This window comes from Saccopteryx bilineata, chromosome 4 (assembly GCF_036850765.1).
Source record: "Saccopteryx bilineata isolate mSacBil1 chromosome 4, mSacBil1_pri_phased_curated, whole genome shotgun sequence".
In the NCBI taxonomy this organism is placed as follows: domain Eukaryota; kingdom Metazoa; phylum Chordata; class Mammalia; order Chiroptera; family Emballonuridae; genus Saccopteryx; species Saccopteryx bilineata.
The window spans coordinates 210,128,818-210,154,496 of record NC_089493.1 but is presented as its reverse complement, the minus strand read 5'-3'; the positions used below and the strand labels follow the sequence as shown (position 1 = coordinate 210,154,496).

General features: G+C 35.7%; 1 protein-coding gene across 2 annotated transcripts in view; it reads left to right on the top strand.

The window, feature by feature from the left end:
• EDIL3 (EGF like repeats and discoidin domains 3) overlaps positions 1 to 25,175 on the top strand; it is a 595,375-nt gene extending 570,200 nt beyond the window's left edge. For both annotated transcript variants that reach the window (XM_066273737.1, XM_066273736.1), the window contains one exon: positions 22,295 to 25,175. In XM_066273737.1, coding sequence (XP_066129834.1) covers positions 22,295 to 22,444 — 150 coding nt within the window. In that variant the 3' untranslated portion in view covers positions 22,445 to 25,175. The remainder of the gene's footprint in view (positions 1 to 22,294) is intronic.
• The last annotated feature ends 504 nt before the right edge of the window (positions 25,176 to 25,679 follow it).

Genomic DNA, 25,679 nt, shown 5'->3' with positions numbered 1-25,679 from the left:
GGTGAGATCAACAGCAATACTATAATAGTAGGGGACTTTAATACTCCACTAACATCAATGGATAGATCTTCAAGAAAGAAAATAAACAAAGAAACAGCAGACTTAAAGGACACACTAGATCAACTGGATTTAACAGATATCTTCAGGACCTTTCACTCTAAAGCAGCAGAATTTACATTCTTTTCAAGTGCTCATGTGGTACATTCTCTATGATAGACCACATGTTAGGACACAAAATGAGTCTCAATGAATTTAAGAAGATTGAAATTATATTAAGCATCTTCTCTGATCACAATGCCATGAAACTAGAAATAAACTACAATAGAAAAACTGAAAAACATCCAAACACTTACAGACTAAATAGCATGTTATTAAATAAGAAATGGATTAACAATGAGATCAAGGAATAAATTAAAATTTTTCTTGAAACAAATGAATATTAACATACAACAAATCAAAATTTATAGGACAGCAAAAGCAGTTCTGAGAGGGAAGTTTATAGCATTACAGGCATACCATAAGAAGCAAGTAAAAGCTAAAATAAACAACTTAACCCTGCATCTAAAAGGACTAGAAAAAGAACAGCAAGTTCTTTTCCTTCAGAGGAAGAAGAAGGAAGGAAATAATAAACATCAGTGCAGAAATAAATGACACAGAGGCTAAAAAAAAAATACAGAAGATCAATAAAACCAAGAGCTGGTACTTTGAAAAGGTAAACGAATTGATGAACCTTTAACCAGACTTACTAAGAAAAAGAGAGGACTCAAATAAATAAAATTAGAAATGAGAGTGGAGAAGTAACAACTGACACTACAGAAATACAAAGATTGTAAGAAAATACTATTCAGAATTGTATGCCAAAAAATTAGACAACCTAGGTGAAATGGAAAAATTCTTTGAAACATATCTTTCAAAAATCAATCTGGAAGAATCAGAAAACCTAAACAGACTGATTACAACAAATGAGATCAAAACAGGTATCAAAAAACTCCCAACAAACTAAAGTCCTGAAGCAGATGGCTTCACAACCAAATTTTACCAAATATTCCAAAAAGAACTAACCCCTATCCTTATCAAGATATTTTAACAAATTCAAGATGAGCGAAGACTTCCAAGCTCCTTTTATGAGGCGAGCATAATCATTATTCTAAAATCAGGCATAGACACTAGAAAGAAAGAAAACTATAGGCCAATATCCCTGATGAGCTTAGATGCTAAAATCCTCAACAAAATATTAGCAAACTGAATCCAGCCATACATAAAAAAAAAAAAAAAAAAATGATACATCATGATCAAGTGAGATTTATCCTGGGGAGGCAAGGCTGGTATAATATTCACAAATCAATCAATGTGATTCATCATATAAACAAAAGAAAGGAGAAAAATCACATGATAATATCAATAGATGCAGAGAAAGCATTTGATAAAATCCAGCACCCATTTATGATAAAAACTCAGAGCAAAGTGGGAATACAGGGAACATACCTCAACATGATAAAAGCCATCTTTGACAAACCCAAAGCCAAATATCAAGATATTTTAACAAATTCATACTCAATGGGCTAAAATTAAAAGCAATCTCCTTAAGATCAGGAACAAGCCAGGGGTGCCCCCTTTCACCACTCTTATTCAACATAGTCCTGGAAGTCCTAGCCACAGCAATCAGATAAAAAGAAGAAATAAAAGGCATCCAAATTAGAAGAGAAAAAGTAAAACTATCATTATTTGCTGATAACATGATACTGTATGTAGAAAACCATAAAGTCTCAGTCAAAAAAATACAGGACCTGATAAATGAATTCAGCAAGGTGACAGAATATAAAATTAATATTCAGAAATCAGTGGCATTTTTATACACCAATCATGAACTGTCTGAAAGAGAAATTAAGGAAATAATCTCTTTCACTATTGTAACAACAACAACAAAAGTACCTAGGAGTAAATTAAACCACAGAGGTTAAAGACTTGTACTCAGAAAATTATAAAACATTGATAAAAGAAACCAAGGATGATACAAACAAGTGGAAGCATATACCGTGTTCATGGATAGGAAGAATAAACATCATTAAAATGTCTATATTACCCAAAGTAATCTATAAATTTAATGCAATTTGTATTAAAATACCAATAGCATACTTCAAAGATATAAAACAAATATTCCAAAATTTATATGGAACCAAAAAACATGAATAGCCTCAGCAATCTTTTTTTTTTTTTAATTTTTTTTATTTATTTATTTTTAGAGAGGATAGAGAGACAGAGAGAAGGGGGAGGAGCTGGAAGCATCAACTCCCATATGTGCCTTGACCAGGCAAGCCCAGGGCTTTGAACCGGCAAACTCAGCGTTTCCAGGTTGACGCTTTACCCACTGCGCCACCACAGGTCAGGCAGCAATCTTTTAAAAGAAGAATAAAGTGGCTGTTATCACACTTCCTGATATCAAGTTATACTACAAGGCCATTGTACTCAAAACAGCTTGCTACTAGCATAAGAACAGGCATACCGATCAGTGGAACAGAACAGAGAACCCAGAAATAAACCCACACCTTATGGACAATTGATATTTGACAAAGGAGGTAAGAGCATACAATGGAGAAAAGACAGTCTCTTTAACAAATGGTGTTGGGAAAATTGGACAGGTACTTGCAAAAAAATGAAACTAGACCATCAACTTACACCATTCACAAAAATAAACTCAAAATGCATAGAAGAATTAAATGTAAGTCAGGAAATCATAATCATTTTGGAAGAAAACATAGGCAGTAAACTCTCCGACATCTCTCGCAACAATATATTTGCTGATTTGTCTCCACAGGCAAGTGAAATAAAGAACAGGATGAACACATGGGACTATATCAAACTAAAAAGCTTGTGCACAGCTAAAGAGAATATGAACATAATAAAAAGAGAAACCACATAATGGGAGAACATATTTGACAATACATCTGATAAGGGGTTAATAAGCAAAATTTATAAAGAACTTCTAAAACTCAACACCAGGAAGCTCAACAATGCAATCAAAAAATGGGCAAAAGAACTGAATAGAAACTTCTCCAAAGAGGACATACAGATGACCAATAGGCAGATGAAAAAATGCTCAAAATCACTAATCATTAGAGAAATGCAAATTAAAACCAGAATGAGACACCACCTCACACCTGTCACAATGGCACTCATTAAAAAAACAACACATAATAAGTGCTGGCAAGGGTGTGGAGAAAAGGGAACCCTCCTGCACTGCTGGTGGGAATGCAGACTTGTGCAGCCACTGTTTAAAACAGGATGGTGTTTCCTTGAAAATAAAAACAGAACTGCCTTTTGATCCAGCTATGTCACTTTTAGGAATATATCCTAAAAATACCAAATCACTGATTCGTAAGAAGGTATGCACTTCCATGTTTATTGCAGCATTGTTTACAATAGCCAATATCTGGAAACAGCCCAAGTGTCCATCAGTAGACGAAGGGATTGAAAAGTTGTGGTACATATACACAATGGAATACTACACAGTCACAAAAAAAAAAAGAAATCTTACCTTTTGTGACAACATGGATGGACCTGGAAACTATCATGCTAAGTGAAATAAGCAGGCAGAGAAAGAAAAATATCTATCACCTCACTCATATGAGGAATCCAATGAACAATGTGAACTGAGTAACAGAATAGAGGTAAAGGTGGAATCAAATGGACCAGAGGGAAAGCAGACAGAGGGAAAGGGGATGAGAGGATGAGATCAGAGAAGGGAAAAAGATTAGTGAAATTATATACACATAACACAGCATTATAGAGAGCAGGACAGCAAACCCTGGAGGGAAGGGGGGAGAAGGTTGGAGGAGGGGCAGAGGGGCTGTGAAGGGAACACTCAGGTTGGGGGAGATATATTCTGTAGGACACTTGAATCTATGTAAGCACAATAAATTAAAAGCAATAAAGATTTAAAAAATAAAAAATACAGTAAGTAAAATATGAATCCAGTGATTATACCTGCATGAAGGAACATTTCTTCTAGTTTTTCTGAAACTGTGAGCAGATGACCAAAACACAGAAGACTGAACACAGGATTAATTTCCTGCTTTCCAGTAAAGCTAGGGACAAAATTAATTTGTATTGATAAATGAAATGTTAAATGGTTAATAATAATTAAAGAAAGGCATTTTTCATAAGAGTGAAAATAATGTTACTATTATATAGCAAAATAGCACTTTTGTTTGTTTTTTGTAGTTTACCAATATCTATAAGTAATAACATAGTTGACTTTTCTCTCCTGATAACAAGTATATTTCATTAACCAATATACCCTCAATTCATTGAGACAAAATGACTCTGGGTTCTCTGGGTTCAGCTCAGACCAAAGCAGAGTTTGCACATGCTCAGCTCAGGGCTAAGATCTCCTATGCTCTTTACATACAGCTGTCAGATATAGCAAATAAAATACAGGCCACCCTGTTAAATTTAAAGTGCAGATTAACACTGAATAATTTTTAAGAGCAAGTATATGCCATACCTTACATTTTACAACCGTATTTCCATTAAAGATCTCCCCGATCTTCCAGCTGGCCTCCTGAGAATACACGGAAGGAGAGAGGATAAAAGATACTGCCCTCCTTTAAGCCTAGGCAAACACACAAATGCACACACACCCACATCCTCCGTCTCCGCTCTCATCTCCAGCATTATCTTCTGCCACTCCCCAACACTCTCTTTTCCTCAGCACTAGTTTGGCTTAGACACATGGTCGAGTGCTTAAATCACTGCTGTGCTCATACATACATCTCTGTACTAAATCGTTTCTGCACAAGACATCATGAAACCCTTCAGAGACACTGAGAGATGAAAAGTTTCCTAGTGGGGTGTGAATTAGCAGACAGCAATTTCTCTACTACCCCATCGTCTACATATCTGCTATGAAGGGGTAGAGTCAGAGCATAGACTGTTCTGATAAAACGCAAATGCCTGGTGTGATTGAGGATTTTCTGAGAGATGAGTATTGAGCTTCAAAGGAGAGGCAGGCCACTCAGTACTTTTATAAAAAAAAGAAAAAAAAAAGGCATTTCTGCATTTCTGATGTTAGACTAAGAAGAAAAAACTTTGATGGTCTTAGTCTCTGACAACTCCTGGTAATATCTCCTGGAAAAATCTTTGAAAAGATGATTTTCTAGTTCTAATGTTTCTGGAAGAATATTTCTTATGGCAGTTAAAATCTAATGCAAGAAAGCACGTAGTTTAAACATATAACCACAGTTTAGAATGGCATATAGTATGTTCCATAAACCTTTATAGGCAATCATCCTATGTGATATATTTTCTAAGATAGTCTTGTTACTTAAGGAAACTTTCATTATAAAAGAAGTTAAATACAGTGGTGTGTCCTACCTACTGACTTTTAGACCAAGTGTTCTAAATCCCAGCTTGTTTAGCAGAAGGAAGATAACAGTTGACAGAGTGTCTTTTGCTTTGATTTTCTCTGAGTTGTCTTTCAAGATCATCACCTAATAACAAACACCATATGCATTTCTCAGTGAGGCTGTTCTGGCTCTTTCTAGGAAGCTGGCAGGACTCCAGCTACTTGGTGTCCAGGTTATGGAAGAAAACCACAGAAGGAATGCAGGTGGCTGCTTTATCTCCAGTTTCTTTCCACCCTCATCTGGCTGGGTTGTATCTTAGAAAATTCTTAGTTCAGCTTGTCCCTTTCACACTGGACTGGGAAATTACAAGTTTAATCTATGCCAGCTTTCCACTAACAGAGAAGTTGATATGACTGTGGATCCCTTAATCTTATGTTTTCCAGTCAGTTTACCCCTTCTGTGTGAGGCCAGAGTTAAAAGTTCTCAAAAACACTCCCAAAGTTGTGCCATTTCCTCCTCCTTCCTGACACTCCAAACCCTGTGTACCCAGAAAAGAATGAATTTTAGAAAGAGGTCACAGCTGACTTTCCCAATCAAGAATTATATATCAGCCAATGAGCTTTCACATCTAGTACAGGAAAATGACAGAGAATGTATGACAATTTGAAAACTAATAAGTAGCCTTTATTACCAGGGTAGAAAAAAATAAAACATTTTTGCATTTGGGATCAATTATATGAAAATCTCCTATTGATGCATTTTGGGGGGAAAAAGGTCTAACAAAGAACAATACAGTGCAAAATAGTACTGCACGAATTCTAATTGAACATTAAATTTGTAGTTTAGTAAAAAAATTTCTTGGGATATAATCAGAGATTTCTATACAGTTGGAGCATGAAGCAAAGCCAGATTGGTTCAGTGAAATGTAGCATTCCCTGAAGCCAAAGACCTAGTTTTTAACATAATAACAAAAGAGCCAATTTCAGAATCCCAAGAAATCTCCTGAGAGCAACAATGGGAGTGGAAATAATTTTCTCGGAGAATTCATATATTAATTTGAATGGTTGAAAATCATCATGCACTGGTGGAAGAAAGACAGGAAACTTGTCCTCAGGTTTTTCTTTGCACTCCCCCATCAAACAAAATTGTTCCCTAATTGGACCTTTGAAGTGAAATCTTTGGGTAGGCAGTGTGAAACCTTATGCAATTTCACTGAGGGAGCTTGGGAAGCAGAGAAATCTCTGAAGCAACCAGGGTCCAGACTTTTAAAAGGGCTTATGAAACAAAACAACATATTGAAAGGAACACAGAAAAATTGTCAAACAATACAAAATATGGTGGAGAATTATTTATATACGTGTCACCATGCTCTACAGCTTTCAGAAAACCTGACTGCAGTTTCTTAGGAGATTTTAAATTAGGTACTCCTCAGTAGATAGCCAAAGTAATATTCCCCAAAGAATGTGTAAACCTTTGCAAAAACGACAATAAAGAAATACAGAAGACTAAAGCTGTTGAATTATTTTGTTACTGAAATATGAAACAGAACAAGTAATGCTAGTTGTTGGATATATTTAAAAATTTGTCCATGACAATGAATATTATCCAGAAAATAAACATACAATCAAGTAAGTAAAATAGAGTAGAGCCCAAGAGTAGAGAACTTAGAAAGAGGACTCTAGGGTTATAATTTTTTAAAAATGTCAATAGGTTGTCATGTCAGGATTTACTCAAAGAATCAGGAAAGATTAAGTTAATAATTAATTTTGTCACAAGGCTGACGCATAATACGAGGAAGTTTAAGTGACAATTTTTCCAGATAACTGAGATCCCTTTCAGGCTAATCAATATTACAAATATCAAAAAGTCTTCTAAACCCTCAACATCAATTGCTCATTGCAAAATTTGGGAGTTCACAATTTCACCCTTATTTCTGACACCAATTCCAAGTTCAGAGGTCCCTAAGACCACATTAGGGTTGATGATTCACTAAAAAGACTTGCAGCTCATTTAAAAGTATTATACTCACAATTACAATTAAAGGATTCAAATAAAAATTAGCCACGCATATGTGGCAGAATCTAGAAGAGTTCCAGGCATGAGCTTCCTGTTCTCTCTCAGTGGCATCTTGGAGAATATTAACCTCTCTTAGCAATGATGTGTCACAATATGCAAGTACAGTATTGCCAACCAGAGAAACTCAACTCAGCTTTGATGCTCAGCGGTTTTATTAAAGCTCAGTCGCGTAGACATGATTGAATGTCTGTGTGTCTGTCTTTGGTCTCCAGCCCCTCTAGTAGTTAAGTTGGCCCGAAACCGTCCCCAAACAACTCACACTGTTGTCATGTACTCTCTGATGGCCCAAGGCCTCCATGTAAACAAATACATTTTTTTTTTTTTATAATTTTATTTTTTTAATGGGGTGACATCAATAAATCAGGATACATATATTCAAAGATAACAAGTCCAGGTTATCTTGTCGTTCAATTATGTTGCATACCCACCACCCAAAGTCAGATTGTCCTCTGTCACCTTCTATCTTGTTTTCTTTGTGCCCCTCCCACCCCCTATCCCTCTCCCATTCCCCCCTCCCCCCCGTAACCACCACACTCTTATCAATGTCTCTTAGTTTCACTATTATGTCCCACCTACGTATGGAATAATACAGTTCCTGTTTTTTTCTGATTTACTTATTTCGCTTCGTATCATGTTATCAAGATCCCACCATTTTGCTGTAAATGTTCCGATGTCATCATTTCTTATGGCTGAGTAGTATTCCATAGTGTATATGTGCCACATCTTCTTTATCCAGTCATCTATTGATGGGCTTTTTGGTTGTTTCCATGTCCTGGCCACTGTGAACAATGCTGCAATAAACATGGGGCTGCATGTGTCTTTACGTATCAATGTTTCTGAGTTTTGGGGATATATACCCAGTAGAGGGATTGCTGGGTCATAAGGTAGTTCTATTTTCAGTTTTTTGAGGAACCACCATACTTTCTTCCATAATGGTTGTACTACTTTACATTCCCACCAACAGTGTATGAGGGTTCCTTTTTCTCCACAGCCTCTCCAACATTTGCTATTACCTGAATTGCTAATAACAGCTAATCGAACAGGTGTGAGGTGGTATCTCATTGCCGTTTTGATTTGCATTTCTCTAATAGCTAAAGAAGATGAGCATCTTTTCATATATCTGTTGGCCATTTGTATTTCTTCCTGGGAGAAGTGTCTATTCATATCCTCTTCCCATTTTTTTATTGGATTGTTTGTTTGTTTGTTGTTGAGTTTTATGAGTTCTTTGTATATTTTGGATATTAGGCCCTTATCTGAGCTGTTGTTTGAAAATATCATTTCCCATTTAGTTGGCTTTCTGTTTATTTTGTTATCAGTTTCCCTTGCTGAGCAAAAACTTCTTAGTCTGATGTAGTCCCATTCATTAATTTTTGCCTTCACTTCTCTTGCCATTGGAGTCAGATTCATAAAATGCTCTTTAAAACCCAGGTCCATGAGTTGAGTACCTATGTCTTCTTCTATGTACTTAATTGTTTCAGGTCTTATGTTTAGATCTTTGATCCATTTTGAGTTAATTTTTGTACAGGGGGAGAGACTGTAGTCCAGTTTCATTCTTTTGCATGTGGCTTTCCAGTTTTCCCAGCACCATTTATTGAAGAGGCTTTCTTTTCTCCATTGTGTGTTGTTGGCCCCTTTATCAAAAATTATTTGACTATATATATGTGGTTTTATTTCTGGACTTTCTATTCTGTTCCATTGGTCTGAGTGTCTATTTTTCTGCCAATACCATGCTGTTTTGATTGTCGTGGCCCTATAATAGAGTTTGAAGTCAGGTATTGTTATGCCCCCAGCTTCATTCTTTTTCTTTAGGATTGCTTTGGCTATTCGGGGTTTTTTATAGTTCCATATAAATCTGATGATTTTTTGCTCTATTTCTTTAAAAAATGTCATTGGAATTTTGATGGGAATTGCATTAAATTTGTATATTGCTTTGGGTAATATAGCCATCTTGATTATATTTATTCTTCCTAGCCAAGAACAAGGTATATTCTTCCATCTCATTATATCTTTTTCGATTTCCCTTAACAATGGTTTATAGTTTTCATTATATAAGTCCTTTACATTCTTTGTTATGTTTATTCCTAAGTATTTTATTTTTTTTGTTGCAATCGTGAAGGGGATTATTCTTTTGAGTTCCTTCTCAGTTGTTTCATTGTTGGCATATAGAAAGGCTATTGACTTCTGTATGTTAATTTTGTATCCTGCGACCTTACTGTATTGGCTTATTGTTTCTAGTAGTCTTTTTGTGGATTCTTTGGGGTTTTCGATGTATAGGATCATATCATCTGCAAAAAGTGATACCTTTACTTCTTCTTTTCCGATATGGATGCCTTTTATTTCTTTGTCTTGTCTGATTGCTCTGGCTAGAACCTCTAGTACCACATTAAATAAGAGTGGAGAGAGTGGACAACCCTGTCTTGTTCCTGATTTAAGGGGGAAAGCCTTCAGTTTAGTGCCATTTAATATGATGTTAGCTGATGGTTTATCATATATGGCCTTTATCATGTTGAGATATTTTCCTTCTATACCCATTTTGTTGAGAGTCTTAAACATAAAATTGCGTTGTATTTTATCGAAAGCCTTTTCTGCGTCTATTGATAAGATCATGTGGTTTTTGTTCTTTGTTTTGTTGATATGGTGTATTACATTAACCGTTTTACGTATGTTGAACCATCCTTGAGATTCTGGGATGAATCCCACTTGATCATGATGTATTATTTTTTTAATATGTTGTTGTATTCGATTTGCTAGTATTTTGTTTAGTATTTTAGCATCTGTATTCATTAGAGATATTGGTCTGTAGTTTTCTTTTTTTGTGCCATCCTTGCCTGGTTTTGGTATGAGGGTTATGTTGGCCTCATAAAATGTGTTTGGAAGTATTGCTTCTTCTTCAATTTTTTGGAAGACTTTGAGTAGAATAGGAACCAAGTCTTCTTTGAATGTTTGATAAAATTCGCTGGTATAGCCGTCAGGGCCTGGACTTTTATTTTTGGGGAGGTTTTTAATGGTTTTTTCTATTTCTTCTCTACTGATAGGTCTGTTTAGGCTTTCTGCTTCTTCTTGACTCAGTCTAGGAAGGTTGTATTGTTCTAGGAATTTATCCATTTCTTCTAGGTTGTTGAATTTAGTGGCATAAAGTTTTTCATAGTATTCTACAATAATTCTTTGTATATCTACGGTGTCCGTGGTGATTTCTCCTCTTTCATTTTGGATTTTGTTTATATGAGTTCTTTCTCTTTTTTCCTTGGTAAGTCTTGCCAAGGGTTTGTCAATTTTGTTGATCTTTTCAAAGAACCAGCTCCTTGTTCTATTAATTTTTTCTATAGTTTTTCTGTTCTCTAATTCACTTATTTCTGCTCTGATTTTTATTATCTCCTTTCTTCGGCTGGTTTTGGGTTGTCTTTGTTCTTCTTTTTCTAGTTCCTTAAGGTGGGAAGTTAAGTGGTTCACTTGGGCTCTCTCTTGTTTGTTCATATATGCCTGAAGCGATATGAACTTCCCTCTTATCACTGCTTTTGCTGCATCCCATAGATTCTGATATGTCGTATTGTCATTTTCATTAGTCTGTATATATCTTTTGATCTCTGCACTGATTTCTTCTTTGACCCATTCATTTTTTAAAAGTATGTTGTTTAGTTTCCACATTTTTGTGGGATTTTTTTCCTCTTTTTTGCAGTTGAATTCTAGTTTCAAGGCTTTATGATCAGAAAATATGCTTGGTAGAACTTCGATTTTTCTGAATTTGCTGATGTTGTTTTTGTGGCCCAACATATGGTCAATTCTTGAGAATGATCCATGTACACTGGAGAAAAATGTATACTCAGTCACTTTGGGATGAAATGTCCTGTAGATGTCTATCATATCCAGGTGCTTTAGTGTTTTGTTTAAGGCCACTATGTCTTTGTTGATTCTCTGTTTGGATGACCGATCTAGAGCCGTCAGCGGTGTATTGAGGTCTCCAAGTATGATTGTATTTTTGTCAGTTTTTGTTTTAAGATCAATAAGTAGCTGTCTTATATATTTTGGTGCTCCTTGGTTTGGTGCATATATATTAAGAATTGTTATGTCTTCTTGATTCAGTGTCCCCTTAGCCATTATGAAATGGCCATTTTTGTCTCTAAGTACTTTTCCTGTCTTGTAGTCAGCATTATCCGATATGAGTATTGCTACACCTGCTTTTTTTTGGATGTTATTTGCTTGGAGTATTGTTTTCCAGCCTTTCACTTTGAATTTGTTTTTATCCTTGTTACTTAGATGAGTTTCCTGTAGGCAGCATACAGTTGGATTTTCTTTTTTAATCCATTCTGCTACTCTGTGCCTTTTTATTGGTGAGTTTAATCCATTTACATTTAGTGTAATTATTGATACTTGTGAGTTCCCTATTGCCATTTTATATCTTGCTTTCTGTTAGTTTTGTGTCTTGTTTGATCCTTCTCTTTCGTTTTTCTATCTTTTGTTTTTATTTGGTTGTATTCCATACATCTTTCCTCTGTTGCTATCTTTTTTATCTCATGTGCTTCTGTGGTGGTTTTTTCAATGGTGGTTACCTTTGAGTAATGAAAAGGGTCCCTACCCTGTTCATTGTAGCGAACTATTTTGTGAGTACTTTTGCACTCCATCGTCCTTTGCTACTGTTAATCTCCGTCTTCTCCCCCTCTTTCTTTTTGTTGTTGTCACAGTTTAATTTTGGTTTTATTGTGTTCTTCTTGGAGCTTTTACTTGTGGCTCTGTTTTTTTTTGTTCTTTGTATCTGATTGGAGAACCCCCTTTAGTAATTCCTGGAGTGGGGGTTTTCTGATGATAAATTCCCTCATCTTTTCTGTATCTGTGAATGTTTTTATTTCTCCTTCATATTTGAAGGATAGCTTTGATGGGTATAGTATTCGTGGCTGAAAGTTCCTCTCTTTCAGGACTTTAAATATTGGGGTCCACTCTCTTCTAGCTTGTAGAGTTTCTGCTGAGAAATCTGATGATAATCTAATGGGCCTTCCTTTATATGTTGTATTCTTCTTTTCCCTGGCTGCCTTGAGAATTTTTTCTTTGCTGTTGGTTTGTGTCAATTTCATTATGATATGCCTTGGAGTAGGTTTGTTGGGATTAAGAAAACTTGGAGTTCTGTTTGCATCTTGAACTTGAGGCTTTAGTTCTTTCCACAGGCTTGGGAAGTTCTCATCAATTATTTGTTTAAGTATGTTCTCCATTCCATTTTCTCTCTCTTCTCCCTCTGATATACCTATTATTCTTATGTTATTCTTTTTGATGGAGTCAGATAATTCTTGTAGGGCTATCTCATTTTTTTTAATTTTTGAGTCTCTTTCTTCTTCTCTCTGTTGTGCCTCAAGTTGCTTGTCTTCTATTTCACTAATGCTCTCTTCTATCTGACCTGTTCTATTAGCTAAGCTTGTTACTTCGTTTTTCAGCTCGTGAATTGAGTTTTTCATCTCTGTTTGATTTGTTTTTATAGTTTCAATTTCCTTGGACATATATTCTTTGTGTTCATGGAGTTGTTTTCTGAGCTCCCTATATTGCCTTTCTGTGTTTTCTTGTATATCTCGGAGGATTTTTAGGATTTCTATCTTGAATTCTCTGTCATTTAGCTCCAAGGTTTCCAATATATTAAATTTTTTCTCCATAGATTTTTCCTCATCTAGCTGTGTTACCTCTCTTTCTTTTGTATCCATGATATTCGATTTTCTCTTCCTTAATGGCATCTGAGGGTGGTTTTGTTGATAGTATTAATGAGATTTAATAAAGAATAAAAAGTTAAAAAAAATAAAAAAATAACAAATCGAAAAGAGTTGTTTTTTTTTTTTAAAAAAATTAATAATGAAATAAAGAAAAATAAAATAAAATAAAAATTTTTTAAAAAAGGAAATTATTCCCCCCCTCTTTTTTTCCTCTCCTCTCCTCTCCCCTCTTTCTTGAGAAAATCTTGTGGTGGACTGTGAGTTATAACAAACAATGCCTGTGATGGAGGGCCTGAATTGGGGAAAAGTAATAAAGGGGCAAAAAAGAGAGAAAGAAAAAAAAAAAAAAAAGGAAAAAAAAAAGAAAAAAAAAAAAGAAAAAAGAAAAAAAAAAGAGCGTATGGACCCACAAAAAGCAAATAAGGAAAAAATTTGGGTCAAGAATAAAATGATTTGCTTTTAGGTGTTGGTTTTCTAAGAGTTATGATGAGAGGAATAAGAGGAAAATGGAAAAATGGGGGGACAAATTAAAAACTTACTATTGTATTTAGTGGAACAAGAACTAGATAATATGGAGAGCCAGGGATGGAAGCACTGCTAGTGAGTTAAAAAGGTGAAGTAAAAACCCCCCAAAATGCCACAAACATAGGTTTGAGTCCCAGATAAGATAATTTGTTTGTTATTGAGGTTTGAATGAGAGGAGATGTAAAGGAGAAAGGAAGAAACTAATATAGAAGGAGAAAAGAAAGAGAGAGAGAGAAAAAAAGAGGGAACCACTAAAAGAAGAAAAAAGAAAGGAGAGAGAGAGAGAGAGAGTTAAGGGTTTTGGAGTGCAACCCTCATAGAGAGAAAGGAAGAGAAGAGAAAAGATAATGGGAGATGTAACACTTATGGGTAGTGTAGTTCCAGGAGAGGAGAGAGTAAGACCGGTAGAGAGTTAATCGGCCAAATTGGAGGAGGAAAAAAAAGTCTCAAGAATGAAGATAAGAGAAACAAACGAACAAATATAATAAAATGAGATAGGTTATAAATTCTGCAGATTATTCTTGATTTTGAGAGGTTATCTTCTTGCTTTTTCTTTTCTCTCCCTCTTCCTGGTCGGTGACTCTGTACCCCGGGTTCTGCCCCTTTGGCACGCTCAGGTAGAGGTTTGCAGTTGATAAGTCTCTATGGCAATGTCATGTATTGTGCTTTATTCTCGTTGGGAGTCGAGGCTCATTAGCATTTATAGGCTCCGACAGTGAGAGAGTCCGTGTTCCTGGAGCCTTTCTCCTAGTCTTTCCTTCCTCAATTAGTAGCCTGATAGTCCAGGTATGGGGTTGCTGCTGCCTCTGCCTGGATAGTAAGAGGCTCAAATTGCTGGCAACTCCCCACTCTATTTCCACTCAGCACAGGGCTCTGGGTAAGGCTCAGTCAGTCAGAGCTGCTAGCATAATCAGGCGGGCTTTCCGCCCACTCGAAGACCTCTGGCTCTGCCACTCTATCCGGTAACACAAGCGGGCGCCCACTTCCGGGGCGCTTGGAGGAAACTCTCACTCACTGTCTGCAACCAGGATATCCGGCCAGCAGTCTCACGCTCTGAGTGAAACCCCCAACCGCAGGGAAAAGTTGCAGCGTTGGAATTGAGTCTCGCTCCGTCCCCGTGTGCGGCTTTTGCAAGGCGCTGGGGCGTCCCGAGATTCCGCTTTGGCCCACACAAAGGCCCCTGACTCTGCCCCTCTGTGCGATAACACGGGCGCGCACTGCCGAGGCACTCGGAGGAATCGCTCACTCCTTATCTGAGCGCGCAAACCAGGATATGAGGCCGGCCGCGGTTCCCTCTGAGTGAAATAGCCTCCAGCACGGAAAATCTCCACCGTTGGGATTAGTTCTCACTCCCTCCCGTGCGTGGCTTTCCCAGGGCGCTGGGGCTGCCCAGAGACTCTGCCCTCAGCCCACAGAAAGGCCTCTGACCCTGCCTCTCCGTGGGGCAACACGGGCACCCACTTCCGCGGCTTAGGAAGAAATCTCTCTTCCACTAACTGCGCACCGACCAGGAGACCGGGTAAAATGGCCGCTCCGCTTGTCTTTCTTTGTTTGGGTTTGGTGCGAGTGTTAGCTTGTATTGCCCGGGTTGCCACAGGATCAGATTTTCCTCGGCTTGGATCTCTGAGTCACAGCCTGGTTCGGCCGTTTTTGCTGCGGCGGCCTGGATCTATTCACCCCCTTTGCCCGCCTCAGTTTCTATATTCACAGTTACCAGAGAAAGCCGCCCCATTTAGGTTAGTGAGGAAGGCGGAGCATTTCTTACTCCCTATTTCCTTCGGGGTTTGGTTATATATTTAGCCAATTTTTCACTCAATCATACCTTTGGGTGTATTGCGAAGAATCTGGAAGCTCCAAGTATAGGTTTTTCTGTTTCTGGTTGAAGATCTTGTTGAGTTTTGGGGGAGATTTATCGGTATTGCTTCCTACTCCGCCATTACTCTGACGTCATCTCCCAACAAATACATTTTTATCATACAGGACTTCCCAAAGGATTAGAGATTCTTTTCCAGGAACTGAAAACAAAGTACAAACCTCCCTTTGTGTAAGATTAGTCTTACTGCACACTCATACTGCACAAAGTTGTAAGAACTATACACTGCTCATTGGAATGACGTGTATCTGCAGATACTATGACTAAACTAGATTCAACACAGCAGGAACTAAGCAGAAGTTTCCACCTGCTAGCAAGTTGTTTCAGGTGGGTGTGGCTTGCTTCACCAGCAACATTGGAGGGAAATAGTGCTACTCAAGATGCTTTGGGTTGGAAAGCACTGCGATAACTCCCTGCTCCTCTCTGCTGCTCACTCTTTTTGCTGCAGCATTGTTAGGATATCCTATAGTGATGGCTAGCCCCCAACTCATTCTTCTGCATACTAATCATCTGTGTAGACCCTTGTTAATACAATCTTCTATCTTCTACAAAAGCCTTGTGTTTTTTGTTTGTTTGTTTGTTTGTTTGTTGTACCTCTTAGAATGTGATTCTCAATATATACTATTTTCCAAGGAACATTTCCTAGAATATTGAAAATTATCTGAAAACTGGTTTTTTGTTTCCTTATTACATCTGAAAGAATGTCCTTATAGTTAGACTAATTTTGTTACAGAGTTTCATTGGTTTAGTGGAATTGATTGTAGAGAAAACCATCAAGATTGATATACCAGCCATTCAATCATGAAATGGTTTCAGGATGCTGGTAAATTTTCCTAGAAAATTGAATTCACTGCAAATAGCTAGAGTCTATGTCAGCTAAAAGAATCAAACTTTGTTTTCAAACTTTTTAGATCTAATCCCTAACAGAAGTTTCACACATGCAAACCTGCCAAAAAAAATTTTAATGTGATGTAGATTTATACAATTAACTGAAATATTTTTCAAAAACTATTTCCTATATATTTTAAGATAATACATTTTATTTTTTAATGAAAGTTTTGATTTTTAAAATGTGTCAAGTTAAGGCAAAGTAGGATATAAATTAAATTTCAACTTAGTCTAAAATATATTGATAATCTAATGATAGACTTAGAAAAAAATGAAGCCTCTTTAATAAACCTTATTCAGATGGACAAATATTATGTTTAACACCATTTGTACATACTCATTCTGTGAAAAATTTTATGACTTTAAGTCACTTAAAACATTGATTCAAGCTATACCTAAAATATTTTACAATTAAAAAAATTTAAGTAATTTTGATACTAAGTACATTAAAATGAGTTTTATGATGCTTAACCATAAACTAATAAGTCCTTTATGTCACCCATAATAATTCTATTATATACTCACATAATACGTAAATGGCTATGTTATAAAATAGATACTTAGATTCTAATGTCTGTTACATTTCTACTACCTTTTAAATCAATCATAATTTTAACTAGGAACTGCTATTTTAAGAATGTTATGAATTCAATAAAATGAAATGAAATGAGGATAAATATAAATTTCTACATTTACTATAAATCCATCTTACAGTAAAAAAAAGAGGAAAATTCTGGCATAAGAGAAATTTTATGAACAAGTTCAGAGTTTATTTGACCAGAAATCAATGAACCATGACCCAAATGTAGTATAATAGTTTTAATACTTTGACTGCATTAATAGAAATATTACATCTACAACAAAGGTGCACTCTTTTGAGCCAATCAGATAATAACTATATGCAGTGTCCAAACAAATGCCAATGGAATGAAATCAAGATAAGTTTGAAAATCCTCTTACATGAGGAGTTTTTTTAAAGAATCATGAATATTTAGCCAAGCATTGAATTTGAGTTTGAAGGTTAGTGTTAGTTATTATTACATATGTCAACAGTGGTGTTCTTGTTGTTTTTGATAGCTAGGTTTCTGTGTTTATTAAGAATAAAACATAGGGCCCTGGCCAGTTGGCTCAGCAGTAGAGCATCACACAGAGTATGGAAGTCCCAGTTCAATACTGGTCAGGGCACACAGGAGAAGTGACCATCAACTTCTCCACCCCTTACCCCACTTTCTCCTCCCACCACTATAGCTCAAATAAGCAAGTTGGCCCCAGGCACTGTGGATGGCTGCATGGCCTTGCCTCAGTTGCTGGAAAGGTTTGGTTGCTGAACAATAGAGTAGCAGCCCCAGATGGGCAAAACATCAGCCCCAGAAGGGGGTTGCTGGGTGGATCCCTGTCAAGGCACATGCAGGAGTCTGTCTCTCCACCTCCCTGCCTTTCACTTAATAAATAAATACATAAATAATAAAGCATTAGGAAAATAAAAAAAAATAAATCAACTAGGATATATTTCAGCCTAATAAAAAGGCCAACTTTCAAAGTGTCTAAATTCATACCTGCCAGGTTATATTACCATCCATAGATGGAATGGTCCATGTTCAAAATATTAGAGAGGAGTTGGTGCTGTGCCTACTCTTCTAAGTTTCAGTTCTTTCCATTTTCTGAGTAAATTAAATAAATACTATACAGGGTTTCTCAGGAATCAGAGCTAGAAAAGACTGTTCTAACTGCTTTATAAACACTCTCGATAAAGAAGATAAATAATTAAAATTATATTTGCTAAATAAAGAATTCATAGCTTTTGCCCTGCTTTACCCCATCTTCACACAAACACACACACACTTACAACATGCTACCCTAGAGAAATGGATTTTTTATCTTTGTCCTTTCTCTCTCTCTTAAGGGTATAAGATCAGTACACATGGATAGTCAAAGCCAACACTTACTTCCTTAGTATCTTAAATCCTACATACAGTTTCAGTATTCACATATCAGAAGAGAAATCATGAAATTAGAAGGGTGTGATTAAAAGGCCAAAGGAAGGAACTGATGGTCACTTGAGACCTTGCTAAAATACTAACTTGGCCTTGCAGAGCTTAGGAAAATCGTATAAACATGCTTAAAACTAATCAGTATTTAGATGATATGAACATGACTTCCAAAAGATTAGAACAATGAGATTCTCTTTAAAACTTTTCATGAGTTAAATTTAAAACAAATAAGAATTACATCTTCACAAATCAGATGACTTGCTACTTAAGTAGTATATGTAAGAAATCCCCAAAGGATTTCTTCATCTTTGTGGAAGGCAGAGTCATAGTCCGTGACTGGCAAAGGAAACAGATATGCCCTGCTCTGTCATGAAGAATATTGCCTTTTCCCATGATCCCTGGCACCTCTTATTGATGTCATCCACTCTGGCCTTATAGACATTGTCTCTCACAAAGAATGACAAATGTCACCTTACAAAAAATATTAACAAAAAATATTAAATGTTGCTACCAGTGTCTAACTTTTATTTTATCTAATAGTCTCTCTGCATTGAGATTTGCATTCTCGCTTGAATCTGATTTGAATTTTAACTAGTATCATAGAAGAGTTGATATTAGAAACAAAATCCAAGATCTCAGCCATATTGTGGCAGCTGCATTTTCTCCATTTTCTCCTATCTTCTCTTGGTTGTAGTTGTGGAAACCTCTCCAAACTACCTTGAGTGCCTTTTTCTTGAGACCTCATATGCTAGGAAAAGCCTAAGAGACCCCTAAACATTATCATGTTGAGTACCTCAGCTAACTTGTCATTGGCTAATTAAGTTTCCTGAAACTGAAACTCGTGCATACTCTTTTTAAATACTTGTAAATCAAAGTCTCTATTTCATATATGTTTTCCCTTCTATATGGAGATTCATGTTCTCCATTAGCCTTTTTAGACTTGATTTCAATCAAGGTGCCTATTATCTCTAAAGTGTGTATGTGAAAGCACTCTTCTTCAGTTCTTACTGATTATGTAAAGCTAACTAGAAATACTGAGTGTGCATTTTCTCACCCAGAGAACACTGAGACAGCATTCCTTAAGCAGGATCTTCCTAGTGCTAGAGCAAGAAAACAGCCTGTGTGCCACGTGTTTGCACTGCATGTACAAGGTGTTAGGCTAGAATTTGCAAATGTGTGCTTTGTGTTCTGTGCTGTGTCATTACCGAGAGCACTCTGAAAATAAAACTATATTTTCAATACTTTTAGATCATGGTTTGGGTGATTCTAATGTAGATTTTGACTGTTTTCCTGTAACATTTTTTAAAAAATCATCCTGTTCTATGAACCTTTATTTAATTTTTAATGAGCATTCAAATATTTATGACTTGTACACATTAAATCAGAAGTGTCCTAGCTGTATGCAGTTTCAGAGCTGATGTTATCTCTTTATATGAGGTCTCTTTTATACAGAGATAAAGATAACTAATAAGTCAACTATTGGTTTGTGGGTTGATAGTTTCTTATGGAAATGTGCTGAAGACCAGACGCTTAAAATTGTTTTTTCCTTATTCCTTTCCCAACAACTAATATAACACTATATTTTAGACTGTCACAGATCTTGTGATGAAAGTTAATGAATTTAAACTCTATTATTCCAAATATATACATTAAATTCTCTAGCAAGAGTATGAAATTGGATTTCAGATTCTATATTAAATTGTAACACCACAGTCGCAGTGAAGCATTTGAATCCAATATCATATGTCAGATATAATGTCAAGAAGCCTTAGCATGTATTCTCCTATTTCCTGCTGTTGCAATGACAACCTCTCCCAAGATTTTGATGAGAGTTTGCATGGTATGTCCTATACATGTGAGCTTTTGCTAACAGAAACACTGTTAGTACCACATTTTAATCCAGAATTAGTTCCTCCTTGGCCAGTACAAACCAGGACATTGCTGAGGATAAAATTCCTATGAAATGAATGTGAATTCAGACATTACAGGAAAATGAATTCTAGATTTGCTATAGTTCAGTATTCTCCTCTTTAGCAAATATTTATTCCAAAATAACCTTTGAGATATATTTGGGGTCAAGTTGAAAATTATTCCCCACCAGATGAGAATAGCACTTTGTGTTTCCCCTCATAGTCTTTCCATGTAACCAGCAAAAAGAGTACTCCATATTGTCTGTTGCTTCTATTAATCAGTGCCATACTGTTTAATGATTTAAAGAAGAATATCTTTTTTTTCTTTCCAGAGAACCTTTTGTGATTGTGTGGGACTGAACTGACTAATCCGGGAAGACCATTTTAAAAACATTCCCTTTAATTTTAGGATGTTCAAAATATGGGCTAAATATTTTCATATGATGGAGTTTTTCCCCTGCTTTTAGGAAATATTTTCAGGCCTCCCTTTGGCCATATAGTCAAGTTTTGATCTCAAACAAGAAAGAAATTATCTTCCAATTATAATATGTTTCATAAAGTTAAAAGGAAAACCTTGGAGCAATTTTTACTATCCTAATTGTACTAAACAAAAATGTAAATATGAAATAGTTAGAAGTACTTTAATAATAAATGTTCAGAATCTATGGGTTTAAAATAGTAAATTTTTAGGACTAAATATTATGAATACATGAATTTCTCTAAAAGTACTATGTAATTTAATGCCATTCTTGACAAGATCCCAATGTTAGGATTTTGATTTTCATTTTTTTCTGAAGCAGAAACTTCATAAAATTATTATAAAGGTCTCATGGGAGAAAAATGCTTTAAAAAGTTTGAAACAACAGAATAATAAAGTAGAACAGTCATACAATGGCAGTATCTAAGAGTAATCCACAATGATTACAGCAGACTTGTATGGATCCAGGAATTAATAGAGGAGCCAAAAGAAGTGTAGTTCAAAAACAGCATTGATTAGGTTGTCTCTCTTGGAGATGGATTAATCTTGTTCTCTATGTGAGAAGTGAGAGAAAACACTGATAGATGGTTGATGCTCACCAGCTCTCTATGTGCTGCTCTCTGTTGCCTCCTTTTCAGTTGGGCCAGGGTCACATAATGGGTTAAAGTCAATGAAATGTATCCAGAAATGATGTAAGCTACTTCCATACCTTGTTCTTTCAAATATCTTACACAATCTAAAAACTGACTCTCCCTTTGTCCCTTGTAAATGTCAAGGCCACATATTTCAGATGTGGCTACAATTTGCCAGCAATTTGGATCTCTGAGTCACCTTTAGAAGACAGCATTGTCAGCAAACTGACTAACCAATGTCACTCTGACAAAAGCAAAAAATAAATATTTGTTGCATTAAAAAACACTGATTAGCAGATAGAAATGATAGATCTATGTATTCATGCATTATGCAACAAATATTCCTATGATTTAAACATTAATTAACAACCTAATTTTTAAAAGATTATTAAAAAGGCCTGACCAGATGGTGGCGCAGTGGATAGAGCATCGGACTGGGAAGCAGAAGACCCAGGTTCAAGACCCCAAGGTTGCCTGCTTGAGCACAGGCTCATCCGATTTGAGCAAAAAGCTCACCAGCTTGGACCCAAGGCCACTGGCTCAAGCAAGGAGTTACTCAGTCCACTGAAGGCCCACGGTCAAGGCACATATGAGAAAGCAATCAATGAACAACTAAGGTGTAGCAATGCGCAATGAAAAACTGATGATTGATGCTTCTCATCTCTCTCCCTTCCTGTCTGTCTGTCCTATGTATCCCTCTCTCTGACTCTCTCTGTCTTAAAAAAAAAAATTATTAATAAGAAGCTACGATGTATTTTTAAAAACATACATGATTAATTATCAAATATCACATTTGGGGAAAATAACTTGAAACAAGAACATTAAAATAATCCCTCCCCCCCAAAAAAAGAAGGCTATATGATTGATATTCTTCACTCTCCTTTACCAGGTTTTCCAGGGCAATTTTGACAATGATACCCACAGAAAAAACGTCATCGACCCTCCCATTTATGCACGGCTGGTAAGAATCCTTCCTTGGTCCTGGTACGGGAGGATCACTCTGCGGTCGGAGCTGCTGGGCTGCACAGAGGAGGAGTGAGGAGACCAACTCCCTACAACCCTTCCCTTTATTTCCCCCCTTTCTGACTCCATGGAATGAACTATGCGAAATCTGTAGGACACTGAAAGGGATTTTTCATGAAAAAAGTGCTCTAATTGTGGTAGGCCACTAATTGTATTTTTAAGGAGGTCTAAGCCTGCCTTTTCAATAGTTTATTTTGATTTTTATCATTTGAATTTCTTAACATCACATTAACTGTGAATTACTGTTCACATGGTTTTCTGAATTATTTACACTGATTAAAATATATTAGGGAAAGAAAGTAGCAAGGGTAAAAAAAAAAACCCTCACAGTTATCAAATAAAAGCAAGAATTGATAGAGCTTTTATAATCAATACTCAACCAGATCTTATAAAAGAAATATTACAATGATAGAAATAAGTTTTTTTTTTCTGTAGTGACTTTACATTATCCTAATTGTTTCCCTGTGCCTACCAAATACTGCCAGTGTTTATAACAGAATTTTGAAGAATTTCTAACATGCAGTACTAATTAATGTTATAATTCTCATTTTACTTTTATTATTTCTAATCAGACATTATGTGATTTTTTCCTTTTGTTCTGTTTTATATTTTTATATTGTATATTGCCTGAATGAATTCATATTTTCTCAATTGAGTTTTTTCTATTATTTGCCTAAAATAAATATCATGTTTGTTGATATATGGAACATGGTTGAAAATTAGTAGATTGACAATAATTAATATCAGTAGAGTGAATCAGAAGTTATTTTTTTGAATGAAGTTATAACTATGTAAATTCCAAATATTTCCTTTATAAAGAACCTAATACTACCATTTTGCAAAATAAACAAAAACAGAATTGTATTATGTTCCTTTAAATCAAAATTTCTATCTTCATTTTGATGGTATTTATATAGCTTTATCTTTACTTTAACATAATAGAATAATGAAGGCTTTGTTTGTCTATTTTAACAAACAAATGTTAACATAGCATTGCATAGCTTGGCCAATCTTACTCATTTCTATGTTCAACATTGCATTTCCTGTGAAACCAGAATTTTATTAAGATTTGAAACTGGTGGTGGTTTAAGCACATTGTGTAGTTATTTGTGGAAGAAAAGTACTTACGCTAATGACAAAGTAGTAAACTATTTTAAAGATGAAAATTGATTTCTACTTATTTTGCTTCAAAGGTCTTAAAAAAACAATTATCATAACAATTTGTTATTGATAATGGAGGTTTCTTGATATGTTTCTCAAATTAAAGCTTACACTGCCTCCATAAAAGTCCTCAACATCTAATTTATAAGCTTTAAAATTATTTATTTCATAAGGCTTAGACAGAATTACTGGAGTTTTAAATTAAGGTTCTGGAATAAAAAGCACGGTATGTGTACAAAGTGCTGAGGCCCTGTGCAACACAGCTAAGTTGTTTTTCCCATTATTATTTGTGCTGCATAACAAAAGCCACGAGACTGTTACTGTCTTGTCTGTTCATGTGTTATTAGCATTTCTTAATGATGTATATATATGAAGTGGTCTTCAATTATAGTGAAGAATCTAAAGAGAAAGTCAATCATAATGGTATTTTTAATAAGAACAAAATCAGGACTGGCCACAAACTTGTCCTATGTCCACATGCTTTCTACTTCACATTCCTAATATGAAATTGTTGATTTGAAGTATCTGAAATGGTGATCAGTTGTTCCTTCATAAACAAAACTGTTGTTCTCAATATTGTCTTTTTAAGATAACTTTAAAAAATTGAAATATTTTTAACTTGCTAAATTTTAAAGTCATGTTAAAAATAATTAAGTTCAAAAATACATACACACTTACTGCTAGCCAGTAGCCCTTACTTCTTTAAAGTTTTATCATCCCATCATATCACTGTTTTTCCTTGTAGATAATGCATAATTCTTCATTCTTAATAGACTATGTTTTAAAAATTATAAGTAATTCTTTGTAATGATTTAGTTTTTTTAAATTATTCATGTCTTATCATGACACTTAAATTTTATTCCATTGGTAGTGTTTAAACAAAGTTAAAACTCTATTTATCTTTTAGAAATACAATGAAACAAATTTCTCTTGCTTGTGTTTTCCCTCTGCTCAAAATGCTCAACATGCCATGATGAACAGAATATTTATTTGTCCCATGATGCCCAAAATTCATGACAGTAAAGGAATTTCCACATGTCAAAATGTTAATTATTGCATGTAGCTTTTGTGTCACTTGTATCAGTGAAATTAAATTGAATCAAATTTACTCTATTTAAACTCACACCAAAACAAGTAAAATCTCATAAGCAGAATACAAAGAATCTCCTAGTCTTCACCACACTGAGTAACTATGTTAATTTTATAATCTATAAAATTAAAATTTTAAACATCTCCACTTTATCTATGTCTTATTAAAAGCATATATCATAGTCACTAATTCTAATTTTAAGGTTGACTTTCTCTTTCTGTATGACTTCATAAGGATTGGTATGAATTTTGAAGACTGAGGGTACTAATGATTGTATCTTTGCTATTCACAAATTATAAAATATAATACTGCTGGTGTCTGATGTGTCATTAAGTACAGAATAACTAAGACACAAATAACCTTTGCAAACAATCAAGCTGTGTAATATTCCAATGTTGGGTCTTTTTTTTTTTGTATATATACTTAAATCATGTAGGATGTTGTAAAGTCAGTATGATCTTGTCTAGTCTTCAAACTTAAAATAAAACTTTTGAAAATCTGAGATAATTTTGAAGCAGTTGTAATTAAACACATTTGTAAGAATATATAAATTGTCTGAATGTGAATGCACACTACCTTTTTTATCTGCTTTATTTATTTATTTTTTTTTCATTTTTCTGAAGCTGGAAACAGGGAGAGACAGTCAGACAGACTCCCGCATGCGCCCGACCGGGATCCACCCGGCACGCCCACCAGGGGGCGACGCTCTGCCCACCAGGGGGCGATGCTCTGCCCATCCTGGGCGTCGCCATGTTGCGACCAGAGCCACTCTAGCGCCTGAGGCAGAGGCCACAGAGCCATCCCCAGTGCCCAGGCCATCTTTGCTCCAATGGAGCCTTGGCTGTGGGAGGGGAAGAGAGAGACAGAGAGGAAAGCGCGGCGGAGGGGTGGAGAAGCAAATGTGCGCTTCTCCTGTGTGCTCTGGCCGGGAATCGAACCTGGGTCCTCCGCACTCTAGGCCGACGCTCTACTGCTGAGCCAGCACACTACCATTTTTAAA